Genomic DNA, 21,492 nt, shown 5'->3' on the forward strand with positions numbered 1-21,492 from the left:
GTTTCCCGAGGAGCAGCAGGGCAGGGAACCCATATGAACGCAGTCGTCAGGTCCTTTGGCTTCTTAGAGAGCCCCAGGAAGGAACAGCTGTGTACACCCTGCATTGGAATGTTCTCTGAGGGCGGTTCAGTGTGAATGGAATGTGGGGCTGGTGCCATTATACTTGGTTCTGTTTCCCTCTAGTGGTCGATCAACAGGCCAGTTCAGAGAGCCTGAGATTGTATCTGGCTCAGGGACAGAGCTGGGAGGGTTAGCTGATTTCTCTCCTTGTTAACTAATATGGTCAGAGAGCCCCAAGCCCTGTTCAGGACCCCAAAGGCAAACACATTACTTCATGAATGTGAAATGCAATGTCCCCTGGTGGCCAGAACACAACGTTCAATAAAAGTAATATAATATTTTTGAGTCTTCCTTTATTCTGGCATTGTTCTAAGTGCTTTACAGGTATTAACTATATTTAATCCTCCCAAAAAAAACCCATGAGGTGGGTGTCGTCATTTCCCATTTTACAAAATAAATCAACATTACTATTGGGCTTTTTATTATTTTGGATCCAAAATTATTGTGGTGATAATTCCCAGGCCTGGGTTCAATCAGTTAATCAACAAATACACGTTGAACGCTTCGGCTTCTCAATAAGACCTTGCCTTTCGTAATGGTGACATCAGGCAAAACTTGGACCCATGGGCTGGATACCTTTAACTGAGCCCCCTACAGCACCAGGAGCTGTGATGGCTGAGTTGGGGAGGGATCTCCGGCTGCAAGTGAGCATTCTACAGCTGGGAATCAGTGTACACCCATCAGTGCTTGCCTGAAAGAACTAGGAAATAAGTGAAGCAGAGAAGGAAGGCGGATGTGCTCATCCTCCTAGGGGCCTGGACGTACACACTGGTGCTAAGCCCCGTACAGGAAACCGCTGGTTCCTGCAGCTGATGATGGTTGGGGTTTAACTGAGGGTCAGAATCACCGACCCTGGGGTGGAGGCTGCTATCCCAAGGCCTTCCTAAAGGCCAGCCTTTCAACCACTGACTCCTGCGTTTGGCAGGTCCATCCTGACGGGTCTGTTGCCACCGACATCCGGGACTGTGCTCATTAGGGGAAAGGACATTGAAACCAGCCTGGATGCTATCCGGCAGAGCCTTGGCATGTGTCCACAGCACAACATCCTGTTCCACCAGTAAGTAGAACAGGAACTGAGACCCTCCCCATGCCCTAACCTCACCTTGCCCTCCAACAACATGTTCTCTAGAGCGCAGCCGAGGGATGCCAGCTCTGGGGGCAGAAGGCAGTACTCTGCTTTGGCTTCCCCCACCTTCGGGGTCCTTTGTCCTGCTTGCAACGAGACATGCAAGTGACTGTGCCTCTGGCACTCAGAGCTGAGCTCTTCCTGCTCAGAAGAGTGGTGCTGCCTTCTCTCTGTCAGGGGGGCTGGTCCCGGGGCCCCTTGCTCAGTACTTGCCCAGAAGTCTGATCCCTTTCAGGGACCAGAGAGGAGACCATCGCTCCTTTTTTCCTCTTCAGCCAGGCATTAAAAACTGACTTTTGAGGAAGCTTTTCAGTTGCTTTTTTCCCAAACTTTTATTTCTTATCTAAAAAGTTATATACAGTCATTGAAGGAAAGAAGGAGGGAAGACGGGAAGGAAGGAAATATAGATTAAAACAAAAAATAAAAGTCACCTGTAATTTCACCAGCCATAGAAAACCACTGTTAACACCTTGATATATAATTTTTCTCTTATACATGTATAGATATACATATATAGTTTAAAATTGTAAAGGAGAATAAAACTCTGCATACCATTTTGTAACCTGTTTTTTTAAATGTGATTGCTTTTTTAAACCTAAGATATCATGAACATCTTTTCGTGCTATTACATATTCTTCTATGCAATAAGTTTTAATGTGTACATACTATTCCGTTGTATAATGTGCTATTTCAGCTGTCTTAGATATTTTGGCAGGGTTGGTATTTTGTTTCATTTTTCTATTATAAACAACACCATGATGAACATCGTGATTGCTAAATCTTTGTGCTCATCTTTAATTATTTCTATGAGGTAAATTGCTAGAAGTGGAATTGCTGAGCACATTGCCTTTCTCATTGCCCCGTCCCTATAGTCTCACAGTGGCTGAACACATCCTATTCTACGCGCAGCTGAAAGGGAGGTCCTGGGAGGAGGCCCAGCTGGAGATGGAAGCCATGCTGGAGGACACAGGCCTCCACCACAAGAGGAACGAAGAAGCGCAGGATCTCTCAGGTGCTTGGTGTTGGGAAAAGACAGCGCTTCAGATGGCATATCCATGGTTTCCCAGCGCACAGGGCCTTGTGCATCTGCCTGTGTGCATGTGTGTGTATGTGTGTATATTCTTAGGCCTATAACAGGAGAGCTCCTAAGGGTTGGAACATTCTATAAAGTTATTCTGACCATCTAAGACCAACCCACCTCTGGATTATTTCCCACATGAAGCACTATCTTGCAGCAGCCTGGGCTGTATTTGCTCTGATGTTTATGTGTTTGAACTCAAAGGTGAGAACAATCTTCAAATGGTCTGACCCTAGGAGGCAGGGATTTTCTTTCCTGCATTACGAGGCCTGTGCCACTAGAATTTTGAACACTGTGTGAATATCTCAGGAGGCAGCATCAAGCTGCTGCTGGATCTAAGGTGCCCTCCTTATGAGGTCAGCCCTGGGCCCTTCTCTTCCAATTGTCCACAGCTCCCGTGACCCTGCCGCCTTGTACCTCTAGGTGGCATGCAGAGGAAGCTGTCCGTTGCCATTGCCTTCGTGGGAGATGCCAAGGTGGTGGTTCTGGATGAGCCCACCTCTGGGGTGGATCCCTACTCGAGGCGCTCCATCTGGGACCTGCTCCTGAAATACCGCTCAGGTAATGGCCACTGTGCATCGCCGGTGCTCTCACTGAGGCTTTATGGGTGCTCTCCACTCTCTCACACCTAGGATTTTGTAAGGGCCACAGCTGTACTCAGACGGGGCTTTATCACTGGCTTGGGGGAGTCTATAAGTTCTAGATGAAGCCTCCTGAGATATTTTGCACAAGTACAAGCAGGGAGTTACTGATGAAGCAGCCTACTTCCCAAAATGCTCTAGAAAGTTCTCTCGACCTGCAGCCCTTCTGTCTGAAACAATGGGAGCAGCTCTAGTGAAATTCCCCCTTGGAAACCAGGTGTGAGGGCAGTGAGCCTGTGTTCAGTGCTGCAGAGGACTGCTGCAGATGGAGATGTCTCAAAGTGTGACATTTCCTCCTCTGTCGTGGCACGTGCAACCAGAGGTACAGATGCAGAAGAGACAGCAAGCAGAGCTAGTGTCCGTAAAAGTGGTGGTGTGGTTCAATCCCGCGGTCGATTTGCCTTCCTGGAATCCTCATTACCATTTTCTTTCAATGACATCTCCAGGTAGTATCAAAGAGTGTGTGTGTGTGTGTGTGTGTGTGTGTGTGTGTGTGTGTGTGTGTGTGTGTGTGTGTGTGTGTGTGTGTGTGTGTGTGTTCTTTGCAAAGATGATAAATGCAGTGCTTAATGACCCAGAGAATACACATATAGAACTCAGAAGATGCTGACTGACAATAATAACCATGTCCCATATATGGTGATTTATTTGCATCAGGTCCTATGTCTGATGAAGAAATAATCCGTGAAACAGTGCTTTACAATATGCAGGATGCTAAAAACATTAGCTGTTTTCGTTTTTATTCTAATATTCTAGACTTTATTGCAGAAAACTTGTTTTTATTCATTAACTCCCAGTTTTTGCAACCCATATAATGGGAAGCTTGCCATACATCCTCTCCCATCCACACCTGGCCCAGGCCTGCCTGGTGATTCCCCTGACCCCTGCCCTTGCAGGCAGAACCATCATCATGTCCACTCACCACATGGACGAGGCCGACATCCTCGGGGACCGCATCGCCATCATAGCCCGGGGACGACTCTACTGCTCCGGCACACCGCTCTTCCTAAAGAACTGCTTTGGCACAGGCTTCTACTTAACCTTGGTGCGCAAGATGAAGACCATCCAGGGCCAAGGAGGAGGCTGTAAGGTTTGTGTCTGTCCAGGGAAAGAGCCTGTCCTGGGTGAGAAGGAATGCACAGTGTGGTGCTGTCCTTCTGGACTTCTACCTAAATCAGACTCCAGCCAGCAGAACTGACCTCTTTGTTTCTGGAACCATTTGTAGATTTTGATAAAAGGGCGTTTTGAACTCTCCTGCAGAGATGCTTTACCCCAAATAAAACAACTAGTTTTAAACGACCTCTGATTATTATAGGCCAGAATCCTAAACTGCACACGTGGTTTGGTGCAACATAGAAGGGAGTGACTTATTCTGCGAGGTTACACTAATTAAAGGACAGTAGTTGTTTAAGTTCCTTTTTTCATTCCAACATTTATGTTCCCTAATTAAACCCAAATTTCATTGGTAAATGAAAGCTAAGAAAAAGATTTCCTGATAACTATAACCTGAAAATGGTGAAGTGAAAAAATACCAACCAGCAGAGACCAACTCAGCATTTTAGGAGCCCCAGGTTCAAGTCTGGGCTGCAAGGTGAACAAACTGTGTCATCCTAGGCAAATTCCTTAATTCCTCATTGTTGTGGGGTATTTTCCACATAGAAAATGAAACTGATAATTGCCTCTCTGCTGCTTGGGGATGTGGTGAAGATAAGTGAGATAAAGTATTATAAATGTGCTTTGGGCTCATTGAGAAAGGCATTGCTCACATTCAAGCTGTTTTGTCATGCTTATTTTATTGTAGCATTATTTATGCCTCTGGCCCCTGTAGTTTAAGCGTCTGGCTGCTTCTGGGTTTTCCAGTCCTGGATAGACTTCCACAGCCCAGCATGCATCCCTGGGGAGGGAAAAGCAGAATGTCTTGCACCGGCCAACCTATAGCTTTCACATAAGTAATGACAAGCCAAAGGGGTCCTTCAAGGTTCTCTCTGTGCCTGATTCACACACTCTGCAGAACAAAATCAAACAGCCACAGCTTCAAAATGTTCAGATGAAGTGATAGATTAAAACAGTGAAGAAAAATGTGTTGACTACACTTGGCGTGAGAAACAAAGCATGGTGGTGACTTCAGTGAGCATCAGGGAGATGCTATAGAAGTGACTGACGTCCATCTGTTGTAGGGGACCTGCAGCTGTGCGTCTAAGGGGTTCTCCATCAGGTGTCCATCCTGCGTCGATGAGATAACTCCAGAACAAGTCTTGGACGGTAAGGACTCAGGCAGACTGTACCTCAGTTCTTGTCTGGCGATCATCTCTGGGTATTGTTGGGTGTGTCCGGCTGTCGTGCATTTCAGTGGGAGCAAATAGAACACTCTGTGTGTTTCTCAAGCCCACAGTCATGCAATTGCTCATCTTCTTCTTTGAGTTTTTTCTCCTCCTCCGTTCCCAAAGGGATGTTAAAGTCATGGACCTAAGGGCCCTCTCCTTTTAATGACGAATCCAGTCTTTGTTCACTCCTTGCCCTTGTCCATAGTAAGCCTCTACTCCTGGAGTCCTCCTGCCTGGCTCCAAGCCACATTCCTCAGTGTCTGGAGAAAAGGGGTTCTAAAGGTGCCAGCTGGAGCCCTACAGTGGAGCCACGGCGATGCACAGCCCTCATCGTGCACTTTTCCAGAGAGTCAGTTTGCATGGTGTAGATGCCAAATCTGAGGAATATTGCACATCCCTGTTACACTCCCAGCTTTCTTCTCAGTTTCCAAGTTTTCCAGTGGTTCTTGCTTGGATTAGAGTGTGTCAGACCTCATAAGGGGTGCCTCCACTCCAGGAAGATGCCAAAGAGAGGCTCTCGCTGTGGAAGCACTCATCGTGCAGGACCTGACCTCCTGCCCTAGAGTGCTTGTCAGCAGTTCTTTCCACTCTCCTTGAGTGCTTGCCTCTCATCCTTTCCCCGGGGCGTCTTCACAAGTTGAATACGACACTTCCCATATTCCTAAGTACGAGCAAAACTAAACCTATGTACTGATCCAAGTTAATGAAGGGGGAAAATAGCTGCTTATCAAAGAAAAGACAAAGTTTCCTACTTAGCACAAATATTTTTCTAACTAAAATCTGGTGAAACAAGAAAACGAGACAATATTTATGCACCACGCTTAAAAGCTGAGGCAAAATGCCCAGAGGTGCATCATATTTACTCTCCCACCCTCTCTTTGCACTGACAGAACCTGTGGTGAACGTGAACACATCTTTTTAGAACATTTCTGTGTCTTTTTCCTAGTCTGCCTTGCCATGGGCCCCTCCCTGCTTTCTGAATAATTTTTTTTTAAAGAATACATTTAATTACTGTGTGTGCCAAAGTTAAGGTGGAAACAGAGCCTGCTGGCTGAGGTGAATTTTTTAAATATTACTTTATTTCTAAATAAAAGTTTATTTTCTTTGAATAGAAGAGAGATGCCGTGAAGGGTGGGAAGCACAGTAAGTAGTTATACCCGAAATAAGAGAAGGAAGATCGTTTCAATCCCCATTAGCTCCTTGGAAGGCTTTTCACACACACACACCCACATACCACACACACTCGCAGACCTCCCTGCCCAACGCTGAAAGCCCTGCTGCCCTGAAGGACTGCTGCTGGAAAGGCTGACACACACGTCTAAGACACAGTTCCTGGGAATCCAGCAGCTTCAGGTTCGATTTCCTTCCTAAGAGAACAATGAACGTGACCCCTAGAGAGCTGTTAGGGCAGAGCTGCTTCCTCCCGTGAGGAGCCCTCCGGCCCCAGCATGAAGTCATCTCAGAGCTGAAGACAATTGAGTCTAATTTGCATATTTGACTTAAAACAAGCCTTCCAGTCCAGCTAGGCAGAAGGATTTGGGTTGAAAGCTGTGAAATCCCTCCACATGAGTCATTTCTAAAACAAAGAAGGAAAAGAACTCATTGGGTGATCCTGACTCTGAGAGGATGGCTTGCAGAAACACACAAGACCTGGGCTCTGAGTCCCCAGAATCCCTTCCCCTTTGACCTGCCTCTCAAGACAGTGTGCTAGGGAAGTGTCTCTTTAAATGCATGCTTTAAATTTTTTAATTAGATTTTTAATTTTAAAGTAACACATGCTCATGCATAAAATTCAATTCTGATGGTATGAGTGTATCAGGTGAATACTTGATACTGGACACTTCCCCACACCCCATGCTGTGCTTCCTGTACTCCATCCCATGGTCCATTTCCACAGCTTCTCAACCCCCTTCTGCATTTCCTGTGAGCTGGGGATTAAGGGTTTTGTTTGTTTGAGGAGGCAGATGCAATCCCAGGGGAAATGGTGCAGGCCTCCCAAAAGTTAGACCAGGCCTGGGTGTGTGATTTAGGAAGGGGAGTTCTCACCCAGCTTGGTCACCAAGGCCGAGTGTGCATATTGGGCAAGTCCCCTATACCTTGGGCCAGACCAAAAAATGAAAGCAATTTTGACTCTCTCAGGCTTGTGGTGATTAAGAACGAACAACGTTGATGACAAGAGCTTTCTTACTTGCGATGATGTTCGTGATAACAATAGCAGCTGACACTCATCTACGGGCCAGGCACATCATTCTCAGTGTTTAATGCATATTAACGCATCCAAGCCTCACAAATCACAATGAAGTGGGTGCCATTATTTTCCCCTTTACGCAGATGAAGAAACAAGGGTATGACCTGCCTAACGTTGCATAGCTTGTAAAGAACAGAACATTTGATTGAACAAAGGAGAAAACTGGCACAGGAGTGTTACATGAGCTCCCCAAGGTTACACAGCTAGTTGGGGGGTGGGGTGTTGGCTTCCATCTCCATCTCCCTTTCAGTGCTCATCACAGGGCCAGCTAAGCTAAAAACAGACATGACGGAGCGCTATTCCTCTGCAAGAATCACTACCGAGAAAGGAAATGCCCTTTTCTCAAATGAGAGGCAGAAGAAAGTAGGGGACCTGGGCAAGTTCACAGTCTTCCAGGTTCTGGAAAGCAGAGTTGATGTCAGCCTTTCTTCTTGTCTTAGGGGATGTGAGTGAGCTGATGGATATGGTTTGCCACCATGTTCCGGAGGCGAAGCTGGTGGAATGTGTTGGTCAAGAGCTCATCTTCCTTCTTCCAAATAAGAATTTCAAGCAGAGGGCATACGCCAGCCTTTTCAGAGAGCTGGAGGAGACCCTGGGTGACCTGGGGCTCAGCAGTTTTGGAATTTCTGACACTCCCCTGGAAGAGGTAAGGCAGAGATTCCAGGTGGTTGCTGTCAGGTACCAGAAGAGGTGGTTCTTTGCCAAAGTCTAACACAAAAGTCTAGAAGGGAAATTCTGTAAAGGCAAAAAGCCGTAATTCCTCACCCAAGCGTAGCAACTATCTTCATTTTTGGCTCATTTCCTCCTGCCTTTGTCCATACGCACACATATTTTACATAGTTGTGGTCACCATATACATACACTTTTGTATTTATAGAAGACTATGTTCTTAGACAAAGAGTCGTAATGTATTTTCTTCCTATGATGAAGCAATCCCCAACAGAATTGAGCTTGGGTTAGATTTTTCTGAGAGTGGGAATGCCTAAACCAAATTCTCTCTTTTTTCCTTCTTGACAGATTTTTCTGAAGGTCACGGAGGATTGTGAGTCAAGACCTCTGTTTGCTGGTATGGCGCCTGAATGTGGAGTTTGTTCCCTTACCACACCCACGAGCTCTATCTTGAAAGCCTAAGGAAAAGTGCATAAAACAACAAAGCAGGGAAACACTCCTCCATCGCCTTCATCTGACCCCAAAATAACAGGCATTTTGCACTCTCAGTTCCTTTGATTGACAAAGGAAAGACAAATGGAATTAGATCTGGGTGGGAAGACTCTAGATGAAATCAGGATTCTTAAGGAGGGCAGGCTGGGAGCTTCACCACCCCCAAGCTTCTCACCCTTCCTGGTCTCCTGTTCCTGCCACATCACCATCCTCATCTCCTAGTCTTATCTCTGCCAGGCCTCTGATCCACTCCTGCTTGCATGAGTGACAGCTCGCAGAGTTCTTAGAGATAATGGTGACAGTAAATACAACCCAGATGCCAGCTAGGACCTCCTGGCCTCTTTGAGATGGAGATAAAGTTATTCTGAGCCCTCATTTAGTGCACTGCGGAGCTTCGAAGCTGTGGGGACCATAATTGCTGTGGATTCTGGGGGTTTCTCTTCCATATGTGTGAGCCCGGCCACCAACCATCCCCTTCCGTGATTTCTACCAAATCTCAGAGCCACACAAAGCACTCATGAGTGCAGTGGATTTTACTGTGGAGGGTGGAGGTTGGGGAGATGGACATGCAGGAGAGCTTACCTCCCGCAACACAGGCCACTTCTGATGGAACAACAGGTATCCACCCACTCTGATAAAATGCTCTCCCTGGCTTCTCCCTTCCCATTCCATTTTCCTCTCTTCTGGTCAGAGGCAAAGCTGTGAGGCAATTCTCATTTGCTGTCTTGGGCACCTGCCATTGGTGCCCAATGGTGATATGTTACACTTTCTATCCAGTGTAACATATCACAGTATTTTCGTGTGCAAAGACTGTTTCCTCTTTGTTAGTTTCCGGTGCTAGCTCTATGTCACGGTTTTCATCTTGCTTTGTAAGTGATCCCAGCTATGCCTAGAACTAACAGTAGTCAAATATATCAGCCCACGCATGTGCCATGACCCAGTTAGGCTGTGTGGCAGCCAGAAGAGGTGGCCATCCAGGCAGAGTGGGGAGAAAGGTGCAGTGCTCTGGAGGGGGTGGGAGCAGCTCACCACAGGGCCCAGGTCTTCTTTCCAGCTTTGTAGACACAGGAATTAAATTCCCTCAGCTCACCGAAGGGCAAAAACTTACATTAACCAAAACCAGAATGAAAACATGCTAATTTATATTAGAAGCTATGATGGATTCAAGAATCAGGGCCTTTAATCTGCACAGAATGCTCCTTCTTAATAATTAGGTCCTGGGACTTCCCTGGTGGCACAGTGGTTAAGAATCTGCCTGCCAGTGAAGGGAACACGGGTTCAATCCCTGGTCCAGGAAGATCCCACATGCTGTGGAGCAACTAAGCCTGTGCACCACAACTACTGAATCTGTGTGCCGCAACTACTGAAGCCCGCACACCTAGAGCCCGTGCTCCACAACAAGAGAAGCCACTGCAAAGGGAAGCCCGCGCACTGCAATGAAGAGTAGCCCCGATCGCCGCAACTAGAGAAAGCCTGCGCACAGCAGCGAAGACCCAACACAGCCAATAAATAAATAATTAGGTCCTTTTAGAAGAATAAATTACACATCAGAAGACTGGTCATTCTGGACACAGAATAGAATGTTCGAAAGAGACAGTCAAGGGTAGGGGTTAAGAGCATAGCCTCTAGAGTGAAGCAGACCAAACATCAAACCTGAACTCTGTAATTTGCTAATTGAGTGGCTTTGGATAAATACTTAGCCTCTTTTTTTGTTTATGAGAACTCTTTAAGATTCAATCCCTTAACAACTTCTATGTATAACATGCTGCAGTGTTAATTAATTTTATCATGTACATTACATCCCTAGTACTTATTAATACTTAGTTTCTTTGTACCTCAGTTTCCTCATATGCAAAATGGGGATGATAATAGTATCCACCTTTTAAGGTTATTAAGAGAATTAAATGAGCTAAAACATACCAAGTCTTAACACAGTATGCAATTTCTGGTTACGATTCAGCAGCACCCTAATCTCAACACTTACAAATATCTCTTACGTCAAACTCAGCCCTAATTTATACTTTACGAAGGGCTACGTATCCGTTGTTTTATTTGATTGTCACTATAACCTCGTGAGGCTGGTAGGGCAGGGATTGACCCCATCTGGGGAAACTGAGCTCATGTAAGTTGGATGACTTGCCTTAAAGTCACACAGGCTTTTGAGTCTTATTATTCCCTGGTCTCAGCTCTCAAATCTAGGACCCTCAGTTATACACTCCCACTGTCTCCCATTTTTCAGATGGCTAATTGTATTTGTTTTGAATAGGCTCCGTTTTAGAGGATGGCATTTTTCTGATCTTGTCTTCAGAGTCTGAAGGAGCCTGTGGCTGTCTATGGAGTCATACATTACATGGTACCAAGAGGGTCCAAGCCATTTCTGAAGGGTGGCTCACTGCCAGTGGCCTCTGGAGGGCAGCAGAAAGCCAGAGACAAACAGACCTGAATCCCTCAACTCTGGTCTGGACCGTGGACTCCAGTCTGGTTGGGGCATCAGGGAGAGAGCAAAGCTCAGAGGATAGACACGAGGACAGGCAGCAGCAATCCTACCAGAGGGAGGGCCATCCACAACAGACATCAGATCTGAGCCCAGATCAAGAGAAAGGATGTGGAGATGGGACTCTGGTGCCAGGTAGTCAGTGAGCCTGCAGAAGTTCTCCACCCTCTGAGTAGCAGGCGTGGTACACTGCAGGTGCCCGTGAACATGAGCTGAAAGGATGACTCAGCTGACCCAGCTCCCTTTGCAGCTGCCCTTGTCCTGGGAGACTTTAGGAGAAAGCAGCTAGGGGCAACTAGCCATCCTCTAGGCCCTCTATGTCCAACAACATATTCTGCAAATAAATATTAATCAGTGATGATAAACTATAGCTTCAACCTAACAGATGACTTAAAATGGTTTATAAAACACATTTATGTGTGTTAGCTCATTTAATCTTCATAAAAACCTTCTTCTTGTTTTCATTTTACAGATGAGAAAACTCGGATTCAGACAGGTTGAGTCACTTAGCCAAATTTGAACATCTAGTAAGAGTCAGGATTCAAACCCAGGTCTCCTAACGCCTAGTTCATTGCTCTTTCCACTACTTCTCGGTGACCTCTAAAAATTTAGAAAGAACCAAATCAGTTGTGACTTTTACTTTTTTTATGTACACAGGTTATACATGAATATATTTTGTTGTTAAATTCAAATAATACAAAAAACACTAACCCTTCCCACTTCATCCCATGCCCTTATCCAGCTCTGCCCCGAAGCCGTAACCTTTTTTAACAATTGACAGGTATTCTTTCAGAGCTTTGCACATGTGTACACATTGTGGGTATATGTGTATACATAAAATATGTTTCTTTGCATATGATAAATACGCTGTCTAACACAAATATGGTCTTACTACACATATTGTTCTGCACCTTTGTTTTTTGGTTTTTTTTTACTTATATGTGTCAGAACTCTCTGTCTTGTTCCCTTTAACTACTGTAGAGAATTTTAAAACAATTTCAGGCAATTCTGTGTATAGATGATTTATATCAGAAAATAGAATTTTAAAAAGTTTATTAACCTTCCTGGCCTGATATTTTGTTGCTGACTTAAATGAAGGGAAAATTTACACAGTAAGAAAACAATGATCTTGTGAATGTTTTTCTAAACTATTAATTCCATCTCCCAAACCAGGCGGCACTCAGCAGAAAAGAGAAAACGTCAGTCTTCGACACTCCTGTTTGAGTTCTAGCAGGAAGGCCAGACAGACTCCACAGGACTCCGACGGCCACCCCACGGAGCCCGCTGCTCCGCCAGAGCAGGATGGGCACAGCCAACTTAACACGGGAGTGCAGCTGGCCCTCCAGCACGTGCAGGCGCTGCTGGTCAAGCGGTTCCACCACACTGTCCGCAGCTACAAGGACTTCCTGGCCCAGGTATTACTGCAGTCTTTGGCTGTGCCTGTTTGCCGGTGGCCACGCCTACCAGACCTCTCCCAGCCTCCCCATCCTCTCTCAGGCTTTCTGGTGCACATGGGGTCAGACACTGCGATGGGCACCCTCTTTGAGTTCTGTCAGCTTTGTTTCCTCCCTGCCAACCTTTGTTTCTTTTTGGTAACACAAAGCTTCTTTGTAAGTACTCTACCTCACTTAGCAGAGAAAATAGAATAAGAGTGGATATGTTAATATTGCTTTTATTTTTATAGGGGAGGGTGAAGTCATGTTTTCATTCATTTTTTTGCAGTGACCTTGCATATCAAGGTCATTGTCTGCTTTTTCTTTTTATACTTTTTGTTCAGAAACAGAAACTCTGGTTCACCTCTGGCTGAGCATTGGCCTACTTCAGGGTTCAGTGTTGACTTGCTTCAACCACCCTTCAAAGGTTACCAGAACATTCTGTGTTCTCCTTCACAACCTGCCTTTGCACATCCTCCCATCATGTTCCCCAGAAGACTGACCTTCTCCATCAGGGCCCAGTTATGAGGCTGCTGGATAAATGTTTAAAAGAGAGTGTGTGTGTGTGTGTGTGTGTGTGTGTGTGTGTGTGTGTGTGTGTGTGTGTGTATGCGTGTATGTGTAACATACCACATACCACAGCCCAAGTTACCATGTTTATTTTCCCACAGATTGTGCTCCCGGCCACTTTTGTGTTTCTGGCTCTGATGCTTTCCATCATCATCCCTCCTTTTGGCGAATATCCTGCTTTGACCCTTCACCCCTGGATATATGGGCAGCAGTATACCTTCTTCAGGTGTGTAGACTCATCCTCAGATGTCATCATCCACCTCCTTGGGTTGTGGGGCTCCTGGGTCACCTGCTGCTTGGTGCGGCCCTGACCTTCCCACTCTCTGGGACAGTCACCAGCATGATAGTGGTCCTCAGGCTGCCCTCAGAAAGGAAATTAATGAGTCTGCCGCTTGGGAAAGGTGACCCCCAAGTGGACACGCAAGACTGCCAGGAGGAAGGAAAGAGAACGCAGAGGTTGGGTGAGTGGGTTGAAGCTCCGTGTTTTGAAGTGCAGACCTGATAGGAATCAGACCACTGGTGTGTTCCAATAGCCCACCCCCCTTCTCAGGAGACCATAGCCACCTCAAGGCAGAATCCTTCGCCTTGCTTACATGCCAGGCGTGTAGTAGCCGTTCAACAGGCATTTGCTGCGTTGCATGTTGGCTGCTTTGTCCCTCTGCCCCAGTCACATGCCCATCGAGTAAGCCCCTCTCACTCTGTCTAGCATGGACCAGCCGGACAGTGAGCGGCTCATGGTACTTGCAGACGTCCTCGTGAACAAGCCAGGCTTTGGCAACCGCTGCCTGAAGGAAGAGTGGCTTCCGTAAGTCCCTGCGCACCCCTGCCCTAACACCAGCAGCTGCCCTGGGAGACCCTGATTGTGGGGGCCTGGGATGGCAGGGTTGGGAGAGGCCCCATCTCAGTCCTGCTGTGTATTACACGAACACCACCATACCCCTGAGCAGCACTCACCCGGCCTCTCCATCAACACCTCTGTGCGAGGGTGTTCCCTGCCCCTCAGGAAGCCCCTGCACCACGGGACAGCTCTGTATTTCTATAGTTCTCCATATAAAAGTACCATGCTGAGTTGACATATGCTACTCACAACTTATCTGAAAGGAATCTGAACGGAGAAGGGGGGCAGATGGGGGATGTGCCCTTGTGTGATTGGACCTAGAATGGCGTTAGTTACCTATATGGCCAACTCTCAATTACTGCTTTAAGTGTGGAGAAGAGAGTTCTAGAGGGCAGTTGAAATCCACCAAGAATTCAAAACGTTCAATGTAATTTTAACTGCTTCTCTCATCCAGTCTTTTTCAGAGTTATTGATAAGGACCAAAATAGATTAATTTCAAAACCTCTTGTATTTGTTCTCTAAACGGCGAGAGCTGCCAGCAGATAAAAGGGAGATTAAGCCATCCACAAGCTAGATAATTTTTCCCAGCCCCACCCACATCTAGTGAATCAATAAAATTCTAGTCTTGATTTTTTCTTGAGCAGAAACCAACCTCCAAGAGTAGAAGAAAATGCATGGGTCCGAGGAGGAGGAAAGGCTCAGAAGGAGAGGGTTGGGCACTATTTCTCATTTTGAGGAATTTTTATCAACCTTGAAGCTGATTGTGGAATATGTTCTTGTCTTCCATGAGGGAGTTCCCCTGTGGCAATTCAACCCCCTGGAAGACTCCCTCTGTGTCCCCGGATGTCAGCCACCTGCTCCAGAAGCAGATATGGACAGCAGACCACCCCTCGCCTTCCTGCAGGTGCAGCACCAGAGAGAAGCTCACCATGCTCCCCGAGTGCCCTGAGGGCGCAGGGGGGCTCCCACCCCCTCAGGTACCTCCCCCTCCAGGGGCTGCTAGGGCCCTGAGCCTGTCTGTGACCACAGCCATTGCGCCTCCTGAGTTTCTAGCCAACTAACGTTTTCAAACTGACGCCTGAGTGAAGGACTAAATGAGGCTCCAGGTCCTTACCTCCTGGAGGAAGCCACTGACCAAAAGCTTCATTTCCACCAGACACTCCCCATTCAATCTAGTAAGAAAATATCTTTAAGTATTGAGAAAATTACACATCAGGCATGATCACTATAGAAAAATTAGAAAACACAGACAAGTCAGAACAAAAAAAAATTACCCCATCACTTGGTGATAACCACCAATAACATTTAGTTTTTATCCATTCAGACAGGATTATATTCAAAATGCTGTCCTGAAACCTGCTATTTTCACTTAACAACATATCATGAACATATGGCCATGTCAATAAATATACATTTACAGTATCATTTTTAATGCCTGCACACTATCCTACTGTTTGGATTTACTTTAATTTAGTTAACTACTCTCTCATTGTTGGACATGTGGGCTTCCAGTTTTTCTGTTATCAGCAGTGTTGTAGTGTCCCTTCAAATGCACACTTACAATTTTAATTAAGAAACTCTCCATGTGCTGTGTAATTAACACACACACACACACACACACACACACACACACACACACACACACACACACACACACACACACACACACACACACACACACACACACACACACACACACACACACCCCTAGCGACCTGTGTTTTGCAGGGATAACAACAATCTTGGCTCTGAGCAGCCTCCTCTCTCAGGAGTTCCGAATGCCAGAATGTATCACAGTGAGCCGCTCCAGGGGTTTCAGAGACAGTGAATGGGGCCAGAGAAGTCTCCCTTGTCTCAGGTTGATAACAGGACTCCCAGCTGACTTGCACAGAGCTGGGTCCTATGTGGTCCTCTCTCATGATTTGCCAGTGAATGAACGACTCCCCATGAGGCAGTGTGGCAGGTGGGGCGAGCACCGGCATTGGCATCAGAGAGCCATGGGTGGGTTACTTGGCCTCTCTGAGCCTTAATTTCTTCACCTATAAATTGGGGATAACTGCACTTATTTCTCAGCATTATTATGAGAATGCAATGAGATAAAGAAACTATTATTTAGAAATAGTTTCAACTCAAGTGATGACAACCTCAAACTAACTGTGGATAAAATATGACACAGCTCATTTCTTTCTCATGTAAAAGTTTATGTGGGTGGTCCATGGCATTCTGTTTTGTCACTCCCTCCTTTCTGGTAAACAAGTCAGCCTCCTTGGCCAAGATGGCAGAATCTACTTTCCAGGCAGCAGATGGAAGAAGGGATGAAGAAAAAGGGAGGGCAAAGTGTGTGAATACACTATCTTTAAGGAGGATTTCCAGAAGCTACCACAGAGGCACTTTCATGTGTACATCATTGGCCAGAACGGAACATCACAGGAGACTGGGAACTGTCGTCTTTATTCTGGGTGTCCTTGTACCCAACAAAAAAGTCTGTTCCTGTGGCAAACGGCAGGGGGCAGAGCAGTAATGGGGGACAACTAAACTTTGCCACAGCGTCAGTCACAGTTGCTGGCTTGTATATAAATGATTCCATGTTTATGAACATCCTACCTTTCCCTTTTTTATGCTGAAAGCATGTACCTTTCTGTTTCTCAAGCAATATATTTTCTCTTTGAATCATAACTCAGCCACTACAGCATCACAGGGATCCCAAAAGAGGGACTTAGGGGCTTGTCCCAATTCTCAGTACCCCAGAGGAAGCTCTGCTTCTGTTGGGTTTGCGGAGGGCCCCTGTGGCTGCTTCTACTCAAATACATCCAGTGGCAGGGCACCGAGGCTGTGACCCTGTGTAGTGAGCCCTTGGCTGGAACAGGGAGGGAAGGCCAAGCATAGCTGTGAGGGGACTCATTCCTCAGTGAATCCTGACTTTAAGGCTCACTGCCTCACTTAGAAATGTATTTTCAGTGGTTAGTCCTTGGTCCCTGAGGAAAAAATGTAAAAGACTTTTAGCCAAAGTCTGGTAAAAAGCAAATCAGTTCCTGTGATTTTCTGTCACTCCTGCCTCTCCTCACTATCATTCATGCTTCTCTTAGGAGCATCTGCGTCAGGCATCTGCACAGAAGCTGCTCTGTGTGTGTGTGAGTGTCTCTCTCCTTCACACATACACACACACTTATGTTCACACCCACCCACCACACTCACTCACACACACTCCCCCATTTGCCTGGAATAAGACCAGAGAGTATGAGTTTGCTTCAGAGATGGTAAATCGTCCTCATCTGGAAAATGGGGTGGTGGCTGTGGTCTTCTCTAGGGTCCCCTCCTGTCCTAACATATTCTTTGAATGGTGCTGGGTCCTGAGGGGGAGGGGCTCCATCCCTGACTTCTGGGATACACAGAGATAAAGTTGTAGGAGGATCTCATTTGACAGAACTTTTAGAAACTATTTTGTCATAAATTCCCAGGCACCACCCATTGTTCCAGCCTAGATTCCACCAGGGGAGCCTGGCAGTTCACGTGGTTGCCATTTTCAGCTTGAGAAGCAGGTGACGCAGTGAAAAGAGCAAGGCTGTGGAGTCAGACATGCAGATTCTAATCCTAGGTCAACCACCCACAAGCTCTAGCCTGGTGCAAGTTAGCTAATCTTTCTGAACCTCAGTTTCTCTGTCTATAAACGAAGGCAGCAGTTCTTCTTTCACAGGATATAAGGATTAAGGCAGATAATGTAGAGCATTTAACGCTGTGCCTGGCACACAGTGAGCATTCAGGAGATGCTAGTTCTCCTCCTAGTGTTAGGAACAAGGTGAAGAAAGTGAACTGAAGAAGGGAGTAAAATGAGAAAGGGGCGGGAAAGACAGAAACCACGAAAAATGAAAAGAGTAGTGTGATGATGGTGGTGTAACACTGCCAGAAATTTCCTCGGCTGCCTCTGGGTGGCACCCTTGATACCGCAGGTTCATGGTTCACCAGAAACTAAACGCTATGTATTGCCAAATTTAAAGTGATATTGCCACCTGGTGGCCAAACTCATGCACTTTTTTTTTTTTTTTTTTTGATTCAAATACTTATTGAGCAGCTAAGGAGATACAAAGGTGATTAAAACATGGTCAAAGAGGTGAGGCAAATCCACAAGTAATAGAAAGCAAAGTATAAGGTCCACTGAATCACAGCAGTCAAAAGAAAGTGTTTTAGGAGATCAAGAGATTGCTTCCAGCCTGGAAGGGGGCAAATCAATAAGGGGATTGAGATGAAAATAGAAGACTTCAGTCTGGATTGTTGATGATACTCAGTTTGGACTATATTTGTCTCTCCTTTTCCCCTCTCCCCATCTTTGGGCTTAATTTACCAGTAGTGCCCAGGATTGTTCAATGCTCTTTTTCTATACTTGCTTACATTTTTGCTTCAATGTCTTCTACAGAGCTAGGTCCTTTCGGTGTTTTAGAAGTTTTTTCCTGTTTTTTGAAGGATTCTTGACTTTTTGATCTTGGTGTTGATGGTCTTGAGTCTTTTCCATTCTGGTTTGATTTTTGTGCATTTTTGGCTGGAATATCTTGTACAGATTACTTTACTGGAGCTTTTTCTTCAGCTTCCTCATCATCAAAGTCATCATCATCTTCATCATCATCATCGTCATCTTCATGATCATCTTCATCTTCATCAGCAACAAGTTTTACTTTTTTCTGTGGAAACTTGCTACCACTTCCAGGGGCAGACACTTTCCAGACTTACTTAGGAGGGCCACGTCCTCCTCCTCTTCATCTTCTGACTCTGCATCTTCCTCCACAGCTACTAAGTGCTGTCCACTAATATGCACAGGCCCTGAGCCACACTTCAACTGTAAGACCACAGGTGGTGTTATTTCAAAGCCCCCAAGGGAAACTGTTGGCTGCACAGACATTTTCAAAGTTGCCAGTGTTGCTTTGATTGGACTGCCTTCATAATTCATCACCTCTGCTTTGATGATGTGCAATTCATCCTTTGTGCCAGCCCCTAAACTGACCGTTCTTGAAGATAACTGGTGCTCATTTCCATCATTATCCACCTTAAAGTGATCATCTTTGTTGGCCTTTAGTTCACAACGAAAAAGATAGTTCTGGGGCCTCAGAGGGCTCATGTCCATGTCCATCGAATCTTCCATGGGTTGGTGGCATGCACTTAGGTGGGAGAGAAGGTGGACGGAGATAAAAGACTACTGTTCCAGGGAACAGTTGCGCAGGACAGCATCACACCAGGGCTCATGCACTTTTGAATTCTCTAAAATCTTTTGATTAACTCGGAGTTCTTCTAGATGTATTCTGAAAGTGATTTGTAAATTGTAATGCACTGTTTGAATTCTGTCATTCATGTCGAAATTTATGGTACCAGCTATATGCCAGGTACTATTCTCGGTACTGGGGACACAACAGCTAACGAGTCAGAAAAAGTCCTGGCTCTCACAGAATTTGTATCCAAAAGGGGGGTAACAGATGAAAACGAGTAAACAGATTAATTGGAAAGAAAATTTCAGGCAGAGATGAAGATGTGAAGACAATACTACAGTATGTGACTAGAAATAGAAAATGCTTCTCTGAAAAATAAACTTTGGGCTGAGATTTGAATGATAATAAGTTAGCCATGAGAGGTTGTCCAGGGAGAACATTCAAGCAGAGGGAGCTGCTGCCAAGGGCAAAACTACAGCAGGAATGAGAGGTGTGCATTTGAGAAACAGGGAGAAGAAGTGGGGGGGTGGGCAGTGGGGGTGGGTAGCAGCAGGTGAGCTCAGCCTTGGTAATGAATTTGGATCTGATCCTAGGGTTTACTGGAGTGTGGTAAGCAAGGCAAATGGGATGTTCTGATTGATATTGTTAAGCTCAGTCTGGCTAATGAATGGAGAATGCATTGTGCAGGGCCATGGTGGAACCAGAGACCAGTTTGGAAGTGTCTGTAGGGGTCCAGGTGACATGTATGTGGAGGCTTGGTTTAGGGTAATAGTGGTAGAACTGGAGAGATGCTGATGGACTGGAGATTTATTTTGAAGTGAGAACTGTCCTGTGTCATCAGTGATAAAGAAAAGAGAGGGTTCGAAGGTGACTCCCACATCATTGCTATGTGAACTGGGGAGATGCCAGCGCCTTACTTAGTATTTTCCCAGTAGCTGAGTCTATAAATAATTTTTGGAAAAGAACAAGAAGTTTCACCTCAAATTCCGAAGTAATTAATGCAGATATCTCATTGCCTCAGAGAATACAGCGCAGCACTGAAATTCTACAAGACCTTACAGACAGGAACATCTCCGACTTCTTGGTAAAAACGTATCCTGCTCTTATACGAAGCAGGTAAGAAGAGACCTTTCTATACTTTTCATCCTGGCTCCCTGTGGGAAATATTGACTAGGGACAGAAGATAATTTCCTCTCATGATTTATCAACAATCAGGGCAGTGGAATTTTTTCTTTTTCCTAATTTGAGAGCCTCATCCAATAGAAAAAGCAATGGGGGCATATACAAGTCGAATGCAACTTATGATTAATCTTGCTTTGTTTTTTATTTTGTTTAGGACAAGCAGTTAACGTTTAAGCCATGCACTATTACAAGTAAAATAAGAAAGTATAGAATTTGTCCAAAATACAGCCTCATATTTTAATTAGTTAAAAAACAGAGGTGCCTCATATTTTAATTAGTTAAAAAAACAGAGGTGATGTTGGAAGGGAGGAAGGAGAGTAAGGGGAAATGGTAGAGACAAAGAGAGAAGCAAGAGGGAAAAGTAAGAAGCAAAGAGGAGAAAGGAAACAGACCAAGATCGGAGAGAGGCAGTGGGATAGTCTGCGTGAGCCCACAGGTTGCCCAGGTTAACTGCACCTGTCACACGCTCACTGTGAATGATCATCTGTATCGCTGCCCTTTCAGATGCAGCTCCGCAGCTGTTCTCACAAGCCCCACCCCGGGACTGCTTCAGCAGTCCCATCAGAGCAAGTAGGATGACAAGAGCATGCTATGGAGAGAGGATTATAGGGGACCCTGATCTGGGCCCCATGTTCCCTGGAACTTTAAAATAAAACATACTGTCTCATTTTAGTAGTAGTTACAGTCACTTTCCCTCCCAGTCCCTCAACAAGGGATAAATGGACTCAGCTAACTACAACACATTGCAGATGGTGAAAGCAGCTGTTGAGAAGACAGTGCCGAGCCAGCAGTTAGCAAAATGAAGAACAGCGTCCAAGCACAAACATAAAAACAGGCTGCATAGACTCTATTCAGTAATGCAGTGAACAGCGACCATCCCACACTTTGTGCTCAGCAGCAAATTTGCAATATGGAATTTTGGATTTTGTGCTTAATGGCAATGATAGTCCATGGGGCTGAACTATGAGGACTAGAGTTGGTATCTGCGTGTTGCCTATCTTGTAATTTTGCCCCTGATTGACTGGAAGTCAGTCTCTTAACTTTGGGCTAGGAGTAATTCAGAACTTCCTCCAAGCGTGCAGGTG

At 45.6% G+C, this 21,492-nt stretch overlaps 1 protein-coding gene and 1 pseudogene across 2 annotated transcripts in view; one reads left to right on the plus strand and one right to left on the minus strand.

Moving 5' to 3' along the window:
• ABCA4 (ATP binding cassette subfamily A member 4) overlaps positions 1–21,492 on the plus strand; it is a gene marked incomplete at both ends in the record, with an annotated part of 141,703 nt that overhangs the window by 92,312 nt on the left and 27,899 nt on the right. The window contains 12 exons of the mRNA XM_082859008.1: positions 1,046–1,177; positions 2,119–2,258; positions 2,748–2,885; positions 3,862–4,055; positions 5,143–5,227; positions 7,978–8,183; positions 8,555–8,603; positions 12,366–12,607; positions 13,297–13,421; positions 13,902–14,000; positions 14,824–15,010; positions 20,247–20,341. Coding sequence (XP_082715134.1) covers positions 1,046–1,177; positions 2,119–2,258; positions 2,748–2,885; positions 3,862–4,055; positions 5,143–5,227; positions 7,978–8,183; positions 8,555–8,603; positions 12,366–12,607; positions 13,297–13,421; positions 13,902–14,000; positions 14,824–15,010; positions 20,247–20,341 — 1,692 coding nt within the window. The remainder of the gene's footprint in view (positions 1–1,045; positions 1,178–2,118; positions 2,259–2,747; positions 2,886–3,861; positions 4,056–5,142; positions 5,228–7,977; positions 8,184–8,554; positions 8,604–12,365; positions 12,608–13,296; positions 13,422–13,901; positions 14,001–14,823; positions 15,011–20,246; positions 20,342–21,492) is intronic.
• On the minus strand, positions 18,301–19,164 carry LOC309957257 (nucleophosmin-like; annotated as a pseudogene). Its single transcript has 2 exons — positions 18,591–19,164; positions 18,301–18,509 (listed from the first exon to the last, which is right to left on the minus strand). The product of its transcript is annotated as a nucleophosmin-like (transcript).

The sequence above is a fragment of the Leucopleurus acutus genome (assembly GCF_964270905.1).
Source record: "Leucopleurus acutus genome assembly, chromosome: 2".
NCBI classification, from domain to species: Eukaryota; Metazoa; Chordata; class Mammalia; order Artiodactyla; family Delphinidae; genus Leucopleurus; species Leucopleurus acutus.